This window comes from Pungitius pungitius, chromosome 12 (genome assembly GCF_949316345.1).
Source record: "Pungitius pungitius chromosome 12, fPunPun2.1, whole genome shotgun sequence".
Taxonomy (NCBI): domain Eukaryota; kingdom Metazoa; phylum Chordata; class Actinopteri; order Perciformes; family Gasterosteidae; genus Pungitius; species Pungitius pungitius.
The window spans coordinates 7,055,340-7,073,922 of NC_084911.1; the positions used below are offsets into that span (position 1 = coordinate 7,055,340).

The 18,583-nt window shown below is 43.2% G+C and overlaps 1 protein-coding gene across 8 annotated transcripts in view; it reads left to right on the forward strand.

The window, feature by feature from the left end:
* Window positions 1–18,493, forward strand: part of baiap2a (BAR/IMD domain containing adaptor protein 2a) — a 41,244-nt gene extending 22,751 nt beyond the window's left edge. For 3 of the 8 annotated variants that reach the window (XM_062566172.1, XM_062566175.1, XM_062566178.1), the window contains 10 exons: window positions 436–507; window positions 2,733–2,870; window positions 7,777–7,929; window positions 10,642–10,884; window positions 11,002–11,227; window positions 11,513–11,714; window positions 11,828–11,896; window positions 12,000–12,153; window positions 12,373–12,410; window positions 14,216–14,590. In XM_062566172.1, the coding sequence (XP_062422156.1) occupies window positions 436–507; window positions 2,733–2,870; window positions 7,777–7,929; window positions 10,642–10,884; window positions 11,002–11,227; window positions 11,513–11,714; window positions 11,828–11,896; window positions 12,000–12,153; window positions 12,373–12,410; window positions 14,216–14,300 (1,380 nt within the window). In that variant the 3' untranslated portion in view covers window positions 14,301–14,590. The other 5 variants (XM_062566174.1, XM_037476928.2, XM_062566177.1 and 2 more) reach the window with 4 other exon arrangements.
* Window positions 18,494–18,583: the final 90 nt, after the last annotated feature.

The window sequence follows — 18,583 nt, forward strand, 5'->3', positions numbered from 1 at the left end:
TCATAAACTGTGGAAACCAGACTTTTCGTTCGGTTCAGCCGAAGATCTCTGAGTTGGAAATATGTAAATGTGAACTTTTGTGCAATCATTAGTTGGTAAAGACTAATGAGCAACGATTGAACATGTATTGTGACGTGTTTGCCGGTTCTTCAGGCAGGTCAGTTTACAATCTACTAACTAAATACGGTGTCCGACAGCACTGAATCCGTGACAGTGATTTGCAAACTGAGTGAGGCTTCACAAGCAGGGCCTCTGTTGATTTATTCAGTGACTGAGTAAATGAAGATAACACATGTATTTGTTTATTGCATAAAACTTAATGTGGATAACTTTGACCTCGATATCCACATACAGGTCGGGCTCCGTAATTAATTTTGTCACTTCATTTCATTAAGCTAATTTCTTTTGCCCCCCCCCCCCTCCTCCTCCCTCCAGTTGAAATCCTTCCACAACGAGCTGCTCTCTGAGCTGGAGAAGAAGGTGGACCTGGATTCGCGTTATCTGACTGTGAGTATCTGATTGGCTCAAGCAGCCTCAATCAAATACGTGCCCTCCGTATTGCACTACATAACATCTTTTACTGCTTTATGTTGTGTTACCTCAAATGATCCCGATTCAACCAAACCAACAGCAGAGATGGAGGTGTGTTTTAGCATCAGGAAGGATTCCAGTCGGTCTCTGTGCCAATTAGAAAATGTTTTTTTTTTTTAAAGAGATGATTTGAAAAAAAGATTCATGTCTGCTCACCCGTCAAGTGGAGGCTGATTACAATAAGCCCCTCCTGAGTGTGTGTGTGTGTGTGTGTGTGTGTGTGTGTGTGTGCGTGTGCGTGTGTGTGTGCGCGTGCGTGTGCGCACGCGCACGGGGGAGCTGGTCTGCATGAGATATCTTTAGAATGAGTGGGTTGCAGCCTGAGTGTAAAGCAGCACTGCTGCGTTGTTTTGGGGGATGGGACATTGTTCGCCATTATTGTATTGTACGATTGGAACGAGCACGTTACTTGCTGCTTACATGCACCGACTCACTTACGCACAGCTAGAAAATTAAATGGGGGGGGGGAAAAAGGCTTGTTTGTAGGCTTTTGGCCTTGTGACTTAAGGAGGTTCATTTTGAGTTCAAATTGTTCTTGATCCATCATTTCATTTTACTGCGATATATCCTCAGGCTGTCTTGGTACAAATCTGCCAAATTATTTTCTGCAGTTTAGTTATATGGAAAAAGATATGAAAACTATTCATGTTTTTTTTTTAAATTAGTTCAGATGCATCAATTACTTTGGACATTCCTATAGTGACATATGAGGTTCTAACATCATTAATCCTAATGAATATTGCCGAATGAATAAGGCTGATAAAAGCAGCCATTTTGCTTCAGACTTTGTGAATTAATCATCTAAAATTTTGACTTCAAAAGACATGGGGGGGAGGGGGGGGCGCACTGTTTTCCAAGGCTTGAAGTGTGTGTTCGTGCGTACGCTGTTCCCAGCGGTGAATCTCTCTTTGTTCTTCCTCTCTCTTTTTCTTGTTAAGACTTGTCGATGCCTTACGCAGGATTTTACAACACTGAGGTCAGAATTTGGGCATTCAGTCGACATAAAATAGAGAAGAAGAAAAAACGCCCATAGATTACCAATGAAGGGGGATTCCTTCTGGCAGATGGGCTGCAAAAGGCAAGGGTCAGATTCTTAAGGTTTACCGAAGTTCATCTGCCGTCCACCGTGATTCTAATCACACTGATAATCCGTCCGCAGTAGCAGCCAGCGGTGGAGAGTTGTGGGAACTGGGGCTTCAAACAAAAGTCAACAAGCTTTTGATTTGTCAATTAGAAGGAAAATCCCGGCTCAAATGAGGCACATGCTATTGAGGTATTATCTTGTTTACCCAATTGTGTCTTCCCAGCCATCATTAAACTGTGTAATCTATGCAGGGGGAGGGGGGCAGAGGGGGGGGGATTCCACTGGGAAGCTCAGGCCTCGGGGAGTTAGAGGTATGAATAGCAAAGCAACCCATTTTGGTTGTAAGCTCAAAGACCAGGACAGACTGAGAGGATCTTTCATGTTTATTTGATTTCAAAGATAACACCAGGGCAAATGCATTTTCGGCTCAGACCCACACAGCTAATTCCACCCACTGCCTGTGTCAAACTGCTAGTCATCCAGTGACAACAACGGCTTCTTTTTAGCTTCCTTTTCAGCCAAAAGATACCTGAAGCGTCCTTAGGTCCTCGGGTGTCCTGCGGTACGCAAATGCGGGTGTCGAACCCTCGTGCACGAGCTCTCCTCCGCCAGTGATGCCTCGTACAGAAACCACATAAGCCTTGTCACACCAGCCACGGTTACTATAGCAACAGAGCTGGTTCAGCTTGGAAAGAAAGTTGTTATTCTCAATAAATAAATAATTATACAAGCAAATAAAATTAAAAAAAAAAAACTGGTTGTAAAAGGACTAGGCCAAATCATGCAGGAGGTTTGTCTTTGCGTGCTGCCTCTGATTTATTTTAATCTTCTCCTCTCTTAGAAAATAGACTTGTGCTGGAGACGGGTAATCTCCTGCAGTGGACATTTTTTTAAGAGACACAATCAAGAGCTTTGAGGTTTTCAAATCGCACTGGGAAAACAAAATAACAGCAAGCATGGCCGTGCTAAACACGTTGTGAACTAGCCCGTTTGATTTGTGGTCCTGATTTTGTGTTGACGCTCTGCCCCCCCCCCCCCCCCCCCCACCACCACATAGGCTGCTCTGAAGAAATACCAGGTGGAGCACAAGAGCAAAGGGGAAAGTCTGGAGAAGTGCCAGGCGGAGCTGAAGAAGCTGCGCAGGAAGAGCCAAGGCAGCAAGAACCCCTCCAAGTACGGAGAGAAGGAAATGCAGGTGAGCCCGAGGAGTAAACAACTAGGATGAAGGGCTCTCGCCAATGAGACGCTTTTCTTTGTGTACGCCGGCTTTTTAAGTCGATCCGTCTTGTTCAGTTTGGAGTGGGTTCGTGTCCCCGCTGTACTTTTAGCAGTTTGTGTGCATGTGGGTGACTGTTGGATTGGGTTTGTGCAAAGTCTTGGTGCAGAATTCCAACATTATGGTTCATGAAGTAAGAAGAATTCACAAAACGGCAAGGATGGGGGAGGAGGCAGTGGCGAACGAGGTGTCCTGAGTGGGAAGGCAAACAGTGGAGGTTTGATTATGAATTTTCTGCCCTTGCCAATTTGTTGCACATCCGTACGCATACAGCAGAGAAACGGATACAAATGCTAGATATGCAACTTAAATCAACGACTTAAATCAACGCGAGTTAAAGCACAGACTGCATACGCACCACAAAAGTAGACCTCAGATGATTTAGCTCAAGCAGACGTTTCAAGATGCAAGCTTAGAGCAGAGCTCTATTTACTAAGATGTTTAATCTCTTTGGTTTTGTAACATTGTAAATGAGGAACGTGTAGCTCTGTGTTATTACTTATTGTACAGCGTTCTTCCGTGAATTCAAATTGTCTATTTTATCCCTGTGTTTTGTTTGAAAAGAGTCAATGGGGACACTGAAGACAGTCATGTGAAACATATTCGGTAAAGGTGTTTAGGTGACGTGAAACTCGCGCTTCCTTGTGTAACTGCTACAGTGCGTATGGATAAAAGGCTCAAACATTTCTATAAAAATCACTTTTCGCAACAATGCTTGTTTTTAGCATTACCTGGCCGATCATCACAACTTGGAAAAATGGATACACACCAAACTGAAGCAGTCGCAAAATCCGTTGACTTAACACAGCGTAATTTGTTTTGGGTGTCATCATTTGAGTAATTATTTCTAAAGGATAAGCAACAACGAACCGAGCAGCTCCGGTCAAATTCATTTTGATGAGTTGAAATGAACCCTGTGTGTGAGACATGATTTAATTAATCGTCCGTCTCATTTAGTTTTCCATCACTTGAGCGCCTATTTGACAGGGGAGGTAATGTCCTTTGTCCACATAGACACGCACATACCATCTCTGTAAGGGACCCAATTATAGGGCTTTACTGCGTGGTTGTTTAAATGTCATATGTGGTTTAAGTCCTGTAACCCAATTTAACGGGGGTAAAAAAAAAAAAAGTATCCTGCAGCAGGAGAATGGAAATAAAGGGACACCAGTTCCTTTCTTAAAGAAGCTGGAGGTCTGACTGCCTGAAGGGGTGGAAACATAAATCTCCCAAACAGGTCGGGACTTGCAGCGTAATACCTCTCGCTGGGATGCGTGGCCACCCAAGATGGATCCTGATCAATAGCTGGACTAAAATCAGGACTCTACAAACGCCCATGCTGAAAATGTTTCAATGACAAAATAGGTTATTTGTTGGTTGATGTGACCGCTGTGTCACCATGAGTTTGTTCCACTGGGGTCGGGAATCCGACGAGATTTTGTGTCAAAGCGTGCAGCAGTCCAGTTCCACGGGGATGTAGAAGGTGCAGCAAGCCAGTAAATTTAGCCGCACGGAGAACCAACAGAAGGGCACGTTTTTTACATTTAACTTACTGCCTCATGTGTTGCATACCAGGGCTTCTGTAAAAATTGAAATAATAAAGTTTTAGACTACAGCTTTGCATTTCTTTTAGAGCCTTAGTGTTTAAACTTTCAAATTAAACATAATAATGCTAATTTCAAATTGAATAAATAAGGCCACAAGGACATATTGTGTGCAATGTTTAAAATCCTAACCGTTTGACATTTGACAGAGATCAAAGGTTCACAAAAACAGTGAGGATTTGTCGGCGGGTGCCCTGGTGCCATCTTCCGCTGCCACTGGTGCGTACTGTATGATACTTTATCTGTCCACCGATCCAAGTAGATGCAGACTGGACTGAGCGCAGTACTCTAACCGGGTCCATGACTGATCAATTGTGCCCATCTGCAAAGAGGAGCAAGATCATCAGGCTCTGGACTCATAACGTCAGCAGAAGAAAAAAGAAAGAAAATGAATCTCCTTTATTCATTTTCAGTCCGCTCCCTTCCAATGATCATATCGCTGCTGAAGGCGTGTGTGAGAGAACTCGATTTTGCCAGAGTCCCCCGGGGGGAGGAAGACACACACACACACACACACTGAAGGAGAGAGAGAGACTTGCACTCCTTTTTAAGACCCTTCACAATTGTATCCACCTAGAAAGGCTTACATGGAGACCAATGGTGGGTCATTTCAAGCGATATGAGGCCGCGGAGACGGTACAAGTAAATGTCGGCAAGGCAAGATCAACATTTTGCCCTCTTCCGCCACATCTTTGTTATCCTAGCGGATGAGAAGCACACAAGTCTCCTTTTCATTGCTCCTCTCCTTTCATTTAGAAAAGTAATGTAGTTCCGAGCGCCGTCTCATTGGTTTCACCCTCCCCCGTACTCGTCGCCGTTGTCTTCCCCCAAATCTCGGTCAGTCTCTTTGTCCGTCTCTCCTGCTCCCCGGTCTTCAGACACTTCCACCGGGCCATCTTATCAACGGGTAAAGCCCCCGCCGAAATGCTAATCAGCTCGTTCAGTAGTCGAGTGGAGTGGACCAAAGTAGAAGAAGCAAGGGGGGTTCCATCTAGATGAATGTTAATAAAAGCTCAGACGGAGTTCGGGATTTAGAATGAGAGCGTTTCCAGATGTTCATAAGCTCTGGGTTTCTTCAGGTCGGAGACATGGATTCACATGTCTGGAGTAAAAAGGGTGCTGTTTACGTGGAGGAACGGTGGATAAGCACTGACAGGCCCTGCTGTTTTAAAGTGGGCACTGTAGGTGTAGGTGTTTTCTGTTGTGCGCCCTGGAGTGTAACAACACAACTCTTGTGAATACTGAATGAGTGCTGATGAGGACGGAAATGAAGAGCCAACCCAAGCAGCTCTCGGGTGTGCAGGAAAACGTGCTTTTGAATCGCGGAAGCAAAGAAAATGAGCATCAAAGGTGTTTACTTCATGCATTGTCTGAATGCTTCACTTTGTGAAGGGTGTGAAACCCTCCCCTGTCAGTGATTTGTAACAGCTAGAAGCTGTATTATTCATTCAGTGCAGTAGAGTGCACATGCCCTATTTTGCCCTAAATACGTCAGGGCAAGCAACGCGATCTTTTGCATAATAATTGCATGGAAGAAACTGCAATGAAGTGTTGCAGGTTCGATTTGCTAAACAAGTCATTCCAGCTATGAGGTAACCCGATGCGTAGTGGCTGGTGTCTGCCTGGGCCTTTCCCACAGTAGCCGTTGTCTTTGGTTGCTTTGGTGACCTTTTTGAATCGGGAAATAGGGCCATGTGGATTTGACAAGACCTTCTGCTTTTATTTTCAACGCAACACACTGCCTGTGAAGAACTAAAGCGACTAACTAAACCAGTTTTTTTTGCATTTAATTTGAGCAAAAGGTGAACACAAAGAACAGAATAAGGTCAGGCTGTTCTCAGGAGGAGAGCGTTTTCGTTATCCTTTCATCCCTTGCTTGATTTGACAACTTGTCCCTGTGGATTTGTGTAAGGGTTCGGGTGGATTTCTAGCGTTGCTTGCGCCAAAAAAAAAGCCCTTCCTAAAAATGTAAGCATAATTTACGCACCTAAAATTTTCCCCAATGAAGTAACTTGTTGCTTTTGGCAGTGGGGAAGTAGTGTGCTCTGGTGGTCGCTAAATGAGCTACATCTACACCGTGGGGTGGCGTCTTGTGTGCAACGACTCCAATTTAACAGACTTCATTAGTCTTTTTTTTTATTTTTCATCTTTGAGATTTAATTTAAAACGTTTCTCAATTCTAGTGCTTTAAAAATACTTAGCCTGACAAACTATGACCATTCTTCTGTCTTGCCGCTAAGAGGGAAAGGTAATATCCACAGACCTTGAGAAAGTTTATCCATTTCCTTATATGAAAGTTATTGGACGACACGGCAGCTTGATTTCTGTACCAAAATGTCGTGTACCTGTTTCCAGTTGTGTACGAATACCTTTTGTCATATCAAACTTCAGCCTGTGTCCCAAAGCAAAGGAAGTACATGTCAAATCATTACAAACAAAATTAGGTTCGGTTTACATTGGTTTGTACCCGTAGGAAGATTTGCTTTGCAATAGAGAGTGAGGCAATAATCTCAACAGACATTACAATCAAGACAGACAACAAGATAAACCCAAGGCCTCTCTTCACTCAGCACATGTTACAGGATTAATGGCAACCTTCAAGTGCCACTTCCTCCTCAAAATAAAACACTTGTAGCTTCTCCTCGTCGACGCTGCTCATTTTCTGCGTGTTCCATGGTTTATTTTATAGAGCTTATGTTAAAAACGACAGGTCTCCCTCCTTTTCTATCTTTAGTTACTCACACTTGGTATTGGTGGGATGGTATTATTTGTTGTTGATCTCCCCCCCCCCCCCCCCCCACGCTGCAGGGTCATAAGTGCATCGCCTCAGTGGCACTCGGGAGGGAATATTGACCCCGAGTAAGTTACCGAGTAAGGTCAGGTCCTTGCACAACTATTGCACTTAAACCCAAATTGCTCCAGTGGAGCTCTGTGATGATTGTCGGTGAAGGACTGACCTGGATTGAAGAGCTCTGAGGGTGGATGGGTGTAATTGCGTGAATGTGAAAAAGCATTTTATTGAAAATAAGAGCACTAGCTTCTGTGACCCCCCCCCCCTTCCTTGCCAGACCTTCTGTCTGTTTGGCGTAATGCAGTGAAGGAACACCAGAAACCATAATTCACCGTCTCTGATGCAAAACCTAATAAAGATACTTTTTACATATTCTAAATCCCGTGCTCATGTGTCATTGTGTGTCCCCTCCCCCCCCCCCCACACCCAGTTTGTGGAGACCATCAGCAGTAAGCAGACGGAGCTGGACACCTTCATCGCCGAGGGATACAAGACGGCCCTTTCAGAGGAGCGTCGCAGGTACTGCTTCCTGGTGGACCGCCAGTGTGCCGTGGCCAAGAACAGCAGCGCCTACCATGGAAAGGTGAGCTTCCATCGGCTGACTGTATCGCCTCTGCTTTTACAAGGATGGAAAGACCCGGAGGGGCACAAACGCTGTTGAATTACAATAGACAATAATGCATTTCAGTTGGGGTTAGGCTTTAAGCGATTTGGTTTCAAATCGCACGTCTTTATTTTTATTTTTTACATCCATGTCTAAATAAGCAAAACATCGAGTTAGATATTGAGATTAAGAGTTTTGATTGAAATTCTCCAATCTGCATCAGCAGGACTGCGAGAGTGTGTTTTGATCACAATTGATGAGCAAACAACCCCTTAGTATCATCCGATTTAAACATTGCAGCAAATGTGGGAAACGTCCCATTTGAAGAGCAAACATGCTCCTAGGCATTGTTCCCAGTAATTATGAGGGCTTTAACCTGTTAGTATTGTGGTCCTGAGAACGCAACGCAACGCACATTCACAACACAAGCAAGTTACCTTTTGAGGACACATGTAAAGCATTTTAAAAAAACAAGATAATCTCAACTGGAACTGGTTCCAGAGGCAACTAAAAAGTGATGCACATGACCGTGTGTTTGGCGTATAGGAAGTTATCAACGTGCGTCAACTGTTCTGGGATTTACCCCCCGCTGTAAAATGTAAATTTCTGAAATTTGCAATCTGTGGATTCAGAATTTTTTGCAAATATCTGCTGTTAAAAAATGCAGCATGTGTTGGCAAATCGCTGAGCAAGTAGCTTCATTTGTTTGTGTTGTGTCTATTTGCATGTGTTTTTCTTTTTTTTTCTTTCCTTTTTCCTGTTTCTCTCGATATTATTGTAGTTTTCAGTTCTTTTGATCGTCCACTAAACACATTTTCCTCCAAGAAGGACTACATTACATGTTATTTAGCTGACGCTTTTACCCAAAGCAACTTGCATTGCTTGGCTTACATTTTGCCTGGGGAGCAATTAGGGGTTAGGTGTCTTGCTCGGGGACACTTGGACACATGGGGCAGACGGGATTCAATCCGTCAACCTTGCGGCTCCCAGCATATCCCACTATTCCATGCGCCACCATTGCCGCCGCGTTAAGTGCACAGCCTGTTGCCTCCATTTATTAAACTGAATTTGTTGTGTTGATTCTAGCAAGCTCCCCCCCCCCTCTCCTTTACTCCCCTCCTTTAACCGAGAGGACAGGAGATATATAATTCAAAGTCGCATTACCTTTGACCGCTCACAGGGGCCTCTTGATTTTTAAAAATGTATTAAGACTGTAGACCATCCCCAGCTGACCAGCATATCTGAAACTGTAATCCATCAATGCACCTCCGAGTGGCCGGCCAACGTGTCGTGTAGAGAGGCGCCGGGCGTGTTTGGTTCATGCGAGACGGCATCAACGCAGAGAAAAACGGACTGGTTTCAAAAGAGGTGCAAACACTTTCTCACCCGTTTTGTTCACAGCAGTCCGTGGAGGATTGTATTCCACCCGCTTGTTGTTTTCCCCGACGCTGCTGACATTTAAAGCAAAGAACCTTTTCTAGATCCAAACGGACCTGTATCACACACTCGAAGGCAACGCCGCGGTGTTAAGGATTTAGTTTGTTATGCTGATTGTGTGTCTGCGTGGATGAATGTATGCGTATCCAGTATCCAAGAATTTGATATTCTTGGATAATGAAGTAGATCAGTCTCCTGGGATTACTGGTGGGTGTCAACAAGCAGCCTGAAGTGTGTGTGTGTGTGTGTGTGCGTGTGTTGCTGATTATTTTTCAACATGGAGTCTAGCTATTAATCAGGATGGGGTTGTGCGTGGGAAGACTTCAGAACCCTCTCCCTGAGAGCTACGGAGAGACACAACTCTGTGTTTGTTTGTGTAGGTGTGCGTGTCCATGCGTGTTTTACAGTTCTGAAGAGTTTTAAACGAATGTGTGGATTTGTGTCCTCCGTTTCGATGGATGCGGATAGAACGTCTGTGTCCACAGGCTGTGAGCTGCTACAGTTAGCGGCGTGGTTGTGTGCTCGTCTGTCCCGCAGCATCACCCACGCAGCACATTACCATGTGCAAAGGGCGGTGGTCAAGGGCACGGAACGAGGAAAAACCTTTTGAGAAATCCGAATATATTTTTCAGAGTGATTATTACTATAGCAGGTGTGGCTGAGCATTGAAACGTACCATCTTCCACGCCGGCGTCTTCCCTCCACTTGTCACACTCCTGTGAGCCCAATATAGCTGACTAGGAAATTTCTCCAAACGTCCCATGGGATAAACTGACATAACAATGAATAATTGTGACTTCCCAACCAATGTATTTGGCCCTTGGGACTAAATATGAAAAAAATGTCTGATCAAATTAAAAAAGAAAATCATCAAATTCCATGTTACTGTTTTTCTTCTATTCCATGACTGTTTTGGACATTCAATGACATCTTATATATTTTTTTGCAATACAATATAACGTTTTTATGTGCTGTTTATGTGTTGTTACAGTGCTGAGTCATGCACACAACATTAAACAGGTTTAAAGTATTACTTACAAGGCTACAATTTAAATGGTTACTTGACTACATGAGCCGTGTTGTTATTCTCTGTATACGGCTGAATAATACATCAATATTTAATATTGCCGCCGCAAAAGGACTGTGTGACGGAGCTATCTCCTTTCCTTTCGTAAAGGATGGTCCAGAATTCAAACGGCTCTCATCGCGGCGGCCGTTTTATATCATTTTTCAATATCTGCTTCCTTCTTCCAGGGTAAAGACCTTCTGACTCAGAAGATCCCAGTTTGGCAGCAGGCGTGCTCGGACCCCAACAAGCTGCCGGAGAGGGCCGTGCTCCTGGCCCAGCAGATGGGCTCAGCTGCCCTCGGCGGCACAAGCCCCCTGCACACCTCCAAATCCAACCTGGTCATCTCGGACCCTATCCCTGGAGCCCAGCCTCTTCCTGTGCCCCCAGAGCTGGCTGTTTTCATGGGCAGTGGCCTGGGACACCCAGCGGTGAGTTACGGGAGTTAAAAAAAAAAAAAACAGAACTCTAAGCCCGAGCAAATACATTTTTAGGAAGTTCATTTCACAATTGTGCTTATTGATCCGTCTAACTTCTGTTCATTTTAGAGGCTGATAGGCCCCGATGGTATTTCCATGGTAAATGGAACAACAGGAGCCCATGGGGAGGAGTATTGGACAGAGGGCGGGACCATATCCTTGCCCCAAGTCAGGCCTTCGTCCCCTCAGGCGCAGGGTCAGTCCCAGCCTCAGCCACAGAGACAGGTCAGCGACGTCTACTCCAACACCCTTCCTGTCCGCAGGCCCGCGCCCGCCAAGAACAAGAACCCCGTGGGTAAGATATCCAAACGCTGCTAAAATTCAATGAGCACCATTAGCGCCGCAGCAAGACAACGAGCAGCCGAGTATTTGACTGAGCAACACGCCCATTCCAATCATTTTACCTGAAGGTACGCTGAGGAGTATTTAAACATCTCATGAATCCCAAATCGTTTAAATCCTAATGAGATTATTACCTTCCATCGTTGAATATGTTAAAGTACCATGGTGGCCATTGGGATGAGAACCGCTGCTCTTAAGTGTCTTCACTGACTGAGGTCTCCACCTTCAACCATTACAGGAGAGACACGAACCCTTCCCAGGTCCAGTTCCATGGCAGCGGGCCTAGAAAAGAACGGGCGCGCTCGTGTCCAAGCCATCTTCTCCCATGCTGCAGGTGACAACGGCACCCTGCTCAGCTTCTCCGAGGGGGATGTGATCACCCTGCTGGTGCCCGAGGCCCGCGACGGCTGGCACTATGGGGAGAACGAGAAGAACAAGATGTAAGTGACCCGTGCTCGTTTGTTCCACTTCCACACTGGGAGATTGGAGATCTCACGTGTTGGTACAGTTAATGTGGAGTACGTAGGATTAACCAAGTGCACACGTTCCTCAGGCGTGGCTGGTTCCCATTCTCCTACACGCGTGTGCTGCCTGAAAGCGACAGCGAGAAGCTCAAAGTGAAGTATGGAGCATTTTTTTTTTTTTTCATGAACTGTCTATTTTAAGGAGCCCCGAATGAACCCAAGTCTGAGGCCTTTTTTGTGTTTTCTTGCCCTCCACCCCAGTCTAAACCATGGGAAAAGTAGCAGCACGGGGAATTTGTTGGAGAGTGATGCATCCGTGCCCACACCTGACTACGGACTGACTGCCCGACTGCTGGCTCAGAGCCTAGCACAGACCCGCCCGCGGCCCTACAGCATGGCAGGCTTTGGCACACAGGTAGGTGCAATTTAGCGTGTTTAGTAGCCGTTAGCAACGGGCAAACACTTCTTTCTATTGCTCACTCGTATTCGTAGCCCTCATCTGGTGTAGTCTTGAAGCTTTGCATGAATCAATGAGAGATCCTGCAGCGGCAACTTTTGCTGGGTTTCTGCTGCCGTCTAGTGTTTGTGTGCGAGCACAGCAGCTGAAGTGTTTTTTGTTTTTTGTTTTTTTCAGCCTGCTATTGAGGATTATGACGCCCGCTTTGCCACAAGGTAAGTGCCTGTTCTGCCCTGTCTTCTAAGTTTTGACTAATGAGTGCTGCTGCCATCTGAATTTTTTTACTTGGATAGTTTGGAAGTAGTTACTTATTAGCGAGAGACACAAGGAACAAACGCCTCAGCTGATTGGCGTTTCACCTAAATTATTTCATGCTGGAATATTCGAGAGACCGCAAGGCAACTGCTCAATATAAGCGGTGCCCAAATTCGATGCTACTTACGCGTTCTAATTGGCTATAGAGTATGCTTTGTAGTGGACAAAATGTGGTAAATGCTTCCATACATTGTTCTCGAGTCACTGGGATTTCTAAAAAGTACCTGCTATTTTTTTTTCAGTGTGTAAGTGTTGTAAACCATTGTCACATAATACAATGACCAGTTGCAAAACATGATGGAATAGTAGGTAGTAGTGAGATCAGCAGTCTTTATGAACTACTTTTCTTCTCGGACTGACAGACTAGAACCCAAATATACAGTATATGATTATTTACTTCACAAATAATTATTATTTAGGCCTAGTAGATTTTTTGCTTGGTAGGAAATGAATGAATAATATAATTGGGTCCAAGCAAATATATTTTGCAGTAACAGTAAAACACTGACCTCATGAGATGTATGATATTTGTTACTGTGTCTTTTTTTGTCTTTTGTCCATTTAAAAAGAAAAATAGCTCTTTAGAGTAATGAATGCAGTCTAGCGGGTTCAGAGTCTCGAGTTTATAGTCAGAGCACTCTTCCTGGCGCAGTATATTTACACTGCAATCAGTTCTCAGTCCTCACATCCTTGCTGACTCAGAAGGGTTGTGAGAGTTCAGGCTCAGAAATGATGCCGTGTTTCTGTCCAATCAGAGAGTGCATATTTGTGTGTGTGTGTGTGTGTGTGTGTGTGTGTGTGTGTGTGTGTGTGTGTGAGGAGTGGTCTCTGGTATTGGTGTTTGGTGGAGTACGTGTTGTGACAGTAGACATCATGCTGACCTCATCTCAGTCATCACTGCTTGTCAATCTGGGTTTTTTTTTTTGGGTACTGGTGTCGAGCTGTTTCACATACTCCTGTCTGCTGTGAATGTGATATTTCTGTATCCGTATGTTGAGACAACACTGTGCTGCAGGGTGTATTCACCCCAACAGACTCATCTAACGCCACACCCCGCCAGCTGAGGAGATGGCTTGATTTTCTCATCAACCTTCGCCTTTTCGAGTTTGTTTACATTTCTAGTGACCGACGGGTAACCACTAAAAGCCCTTAATATGGGCGGTAATATCAAACTGGCAAACGTATTTGTATTTTTAAAGAAATGTTGATGAGGGAATTGGAAGTCCGATCTTCCCGATCGCGGCAGGTGTGTTTGGAGGTGTAGGTGGGGCATCGCGTGTTTCACGACCCCATCTACACTTCTCAAAAAAAAAAATCAAAAAAAAAATCTAGTCTGCCTCCTTGTGCCTGTCTTGTCTTTCTCCATTTCTCTCTGAGTGTGTCCGACCTGGCAAGCTTCCTTCTCTCTTTGTTCCACAGTGACAGTCCTGATGGCAAATTGATTTCGACTGTGTGAGAACAGACATAAAGACAGACACAGACAGCTGCGGATAGCACAGGGGCCTCTTCCTCCCCACCCTCCCCTCCTCTTAGCCTCCCTCCTGTCCACTTATGTCCACCTCTCCTCTGCCTCCACACACACCCCTTCTCCGAGTGGAAGAGGCCAGTTTCATCCCTCCTTTCTGTCCTCTCTTCCTCCTCGGGTGCCTCCTTTCCCACATCCGTCCATCCCGGGTGCTGCTGCCGGTGGTGTCGATGTGGACAGTAGCGGTTGGTGGGTGGAAGATTGCGTTGAGCGAGAGAGCCAGAGCGGGGCCTACCTGCTCGGCATGCAGCGATACGGACTCTGAATGCTCTTATCTCTGATCACAGTCCACCATCACGGACTGATCTCTCCAGAGACCGCCTTGGCTACCGCTTGTCTTTCACGCATGTACATGGTTCTGTCATTTTGTCAAACTAAAAGGACATGTTCATGTACTTGAAAAGACTTGAATGTCGTTGTACCCAAAGCCACTGGCTGAGCGGCCTCTTTAAGCACACGTGGGCCCAGTATTATTGAGTTCCCACCAAACACACATATGCTAAAAAAAATTGATTTAAAAAAAAAAAAAAGCTTTGTCTAAAGTAAGGCTGTGCAGCAGATGACTGTTTCTGTTCCAAGAGATCCTGTAGGTCGCGTCGTGCTTCCTTGTGTCAGTGCTAGACTTGAATTTCCGTCCAGAAGGTGTATGTCATATTTGCCTTGCTTTGCTTTTTTTTCCCTTTTTTTCTAGTGAACACGTACTTTGCAATGAAGCAAATTTTCAAATCCAGCTTCTAAAATGTGCAATATATATATATATATATATATATATATATATATATATATATATATATATATATATATATATATATATATATATATATATATATATATATATATATATATCTACAAATATAGAATATTTTCCTTCGGTCAACCAAATTACACTGTATTACTATCATTGCAAAACGAGTTTTAATATAAATGAACAATTAAATTTTCCACTCTCATCCCCGACTTACTGCCATATTTGTTCATAATAATTAGCTATTGCTATCAAATTTGAAGGGTCTTCTATTGAATATTCTCAATAGCAGCTGTGATTTAGTTTTTAGTTTAAATGACAACCACAGCTTCTGCAGCTCTGAGTGTTATTTATGATTGTATTCCCTGAGTGGCTATGTAGTTTTTTGGTCCTTTTTTTTCTTTTCTTTTTCTTATTGTCCTTGTAAAAAAAAAAAAAAAAAAGACAAAAACTTAATATTTCCAGAAAACAATGAGAAATTCCTGATTAGTTGAAGTGTTTATCTTATGCATGCTGTGGAGGGAAACCAGAAAATGTGATACTAAAATTGACTTTGAATGTATGGTGACTTTTTACAAAGGTATTCTAAATAAAACATATCTCTATATATTAATAAACAGTCTTGTTTGACGAGAAATCTTTTGACGCAGTCAGTGATGAAGACACTTTTTGTTCAGTTCTTTTTCTTTATTTTTAACTTGTTTTAAAATAATGGCTCTTAACTTATTGTATTTTTGTCCCTGATAAATGTTAATAAAAAGTAAGTAAGTATAAAAAGTGAAAAACAGCAAATGTTCATCTAAAAATAAAGTGCCAGAACATGTTGGCTTTTTTCTTTTCACAATTTGCTTGACAAATAACAATTTTCAACTTATTGGCCATTTATTTTAACTTTTTGATCGACCATTAATATTAATGTTGATCTGATTAGGAATATTTTTGCTTATTTTTGCTTTGAATATTTTTTACTGTCTTTTTTTTGTCCCTCTTTGTTTGCTGTCGCTTACTCGACTTCTAAAAAAACCCAAAGCTTTTTAAAGTAATGAATTGCAGTCCAGGGAACTTTTTTTTTTTTTTCCTTCTCTTGTTTAAAAGTTCTCTTAACTGTTTTTCTTTTTTTCCCCACTGAAATGTTTAATTCATTCAAAGTCCGAATCATCTCCGGCCTGGGCTGTGTTTCAGCCATGCGGTCTCATCCTTGCTCCTCCCCCGTAACCCCCATTGTGTCCGTGGTGCTCTTTGTTAAAAAAAACGTATTGGACAGAGAGTCTTCCAGGTTGTGTGGTGGTCTTGTGTGTACAGTATGTGTTGTTGTGAGTAGCTCTGCTTGCCCGATTATCTTCTTCTTTCATGTCGTACTTTAGCTTGTGTTTGAACTGTATTTGGTCGCCGGGCAAATAATGTGCACATTTTGAGCCGACACACCTGCCCGCTGATTGCATTGCATCGCATTTGCAGCTAAATGTATCTCCATTACGTTGAGCTGCTGACACAATTCCCTCACGTGGTTTAGGGATTTTAAAAGGAGCATGCGGGGTATGGCACGTTGCGCATGAAGTGTGTACTTCAGTTTTACATCCTTCATTGCGTTTACAGTTATTATCGACCCACGGTATGTTCATATTGCACCACACTAACCAGCCGTGTTGTTTACGAAATGTGACCCATGCATGATCTGAGCAAAGAGCCATTCAAACCCAAAGGTTCTCTTTACCTTCCAGTTTGGGTCCAGAATTGTCCCGCTTCTGAGGGAACAGGACCTGCGTAAGTCACGAGCCTCCATCGCCTCTCAGCCAATCCCTTTACCACTTCTCTCTGTTACCACCTGGTTCTCTCTCTCTCTCTCTCTCTCTCTCTCTCTGCTCTCATTGGCTGTCGGGCTGCAGTAGGACGCTGGCCAATTACTGTTCTTTTCTGTCCTTTGGCCTCCGTGGATGTGACTGCATTTGGTTCTGTCCGTCCAGCAGGCTCTGGGTTGTAAAAGAACTACACGCGTGTTTTTTATGTGTGTTCATCACAAGAGAAGAGTAACCCTGCATGCAGACCTATAGTGAGCTGTTTTTTATTCCGTTTCCTCTCATATCTTACCTGGGCTTTCTCATTACATGCTTGCTCCCACTCAAAGTAGATACTGTAACCATTGGCTCAACTACTATTTTAAGAAACAACGCTATGGGAAGGCAGATTTCTTTGGGTGCAGTTACTTGGCCATGTATCTCTCTAAAGCTAATGTTAAATCCTAACTGTCCTCCTCTCACCCCCTCCTCTTCCCACAGTGACCGCTCCATGGAGGTTTACCTCCGGCCCACCTTCGCTGATGACCGATATGCTCCCATCTTCTACTAGAGGCCTGCTGCCCCTTTTTGTCCACTGACGGGCCCTTTTGGAGAAAATTGCCACTATTGACATATTTCAGTTGTATGATGTCATCTTAAGAGGGCCCTGTAGTGTGTTACACTACTAAGAATTAAGTTAATTGGTTGTGGAAATTCACTCTTGACAGTTTCTGGTTAATGCTCGTGATATTTTTGCAAATGCCTCCATAAACATTCAATATTGTGACCTGAGCATCCAACTGCATTCAGGTGTGAATGTACATCCTATTAGTTATAGTTATAGTTGGATTACACTACTTATGGAAAACGTATGGCTAGTAGGTTTTTATTAGTTATGCAGTCACATTATAATGGGATTTATTTTGTTCAACACTATACACTGTACATTTTATTTGAGGATTATTTTCATTAGAGCAGTGAAGGAAAGCATAGATGGTTTTAATGCGACTTGAGGGTGAATAAGATTGTCGACAACAGTTCAGTGCATCACTGTAATATGCACAGTATGGTTAATGGATACGGCAACAAATGGCTAGAACTGGTTGGTAAGTGAGTAAACTAGGATTCATGCATTGTAAAATGATATAACAGTGATATATTTACTAGTCGTGATACAGTATACCCAGAATTTCAATGTGGGAGCTGTGCCTTCTATTTTCTTTTCTTTTTTTTGTATCTATGCTTCATGCAGCAATGACCCAATCATGTCAACTGGTTTGAGGGCTTGTGCTTTTTTTCTTTCTTTCTTTAATAAGAGGAATTATTTCCATTTTTGTTTTGCTTGTAATGTCAGGATTTATTTTTGCTTAGAAAGATCTTGCACGGTGCAATTACACTGAAATACAAGAATATTTTTGCTATTCTTTTCTTAAATTCCACTAATGTCTAAGCTGCCAGATATTAAAGTGATCGAATACAGTGCATACCTAATAGCTCTTTAAAGAAAATATATATTTAGCATTAAGGGAGTGGTAGCTTTTGGTACAGTATTATTATAACTTTTGATTGTTCATTCTCAGTATTATACACTCATCTGGGAGAAAAACTTTGATCCAAGTCCTTTATCGAGAGTACAAAATGTGGGGATGAAATGGAGCTGTATGCAATTATAAGAAATCCTCTGCATTTAATCAAGTCCCATCATAAAAACTCAATTTTCCATGGATGAGTCCCTAACACTGAGTCATATGATCAGGCTTTTATTACACAAGGGCATCAAGTTTGAAATCATTTTTTTTCTTTTATTTTTTTTTTACTTTTATATAGCTTTCATTGTCCATTTCTCACTTTTGTCCCTGTTTGTATTATATCTGTGCTGTACAGAAAGTGCATCTAAATTATCCTGTCCAAAATAAATCAAGATGGGCAGAAACTTCATACTTTTATGTGTTGTGTTTTCAATGTGGTCTTGTTTTGTACAACATTGTACCTCTTCAACATCAATCAAGATATCCGTATGTACAGTCA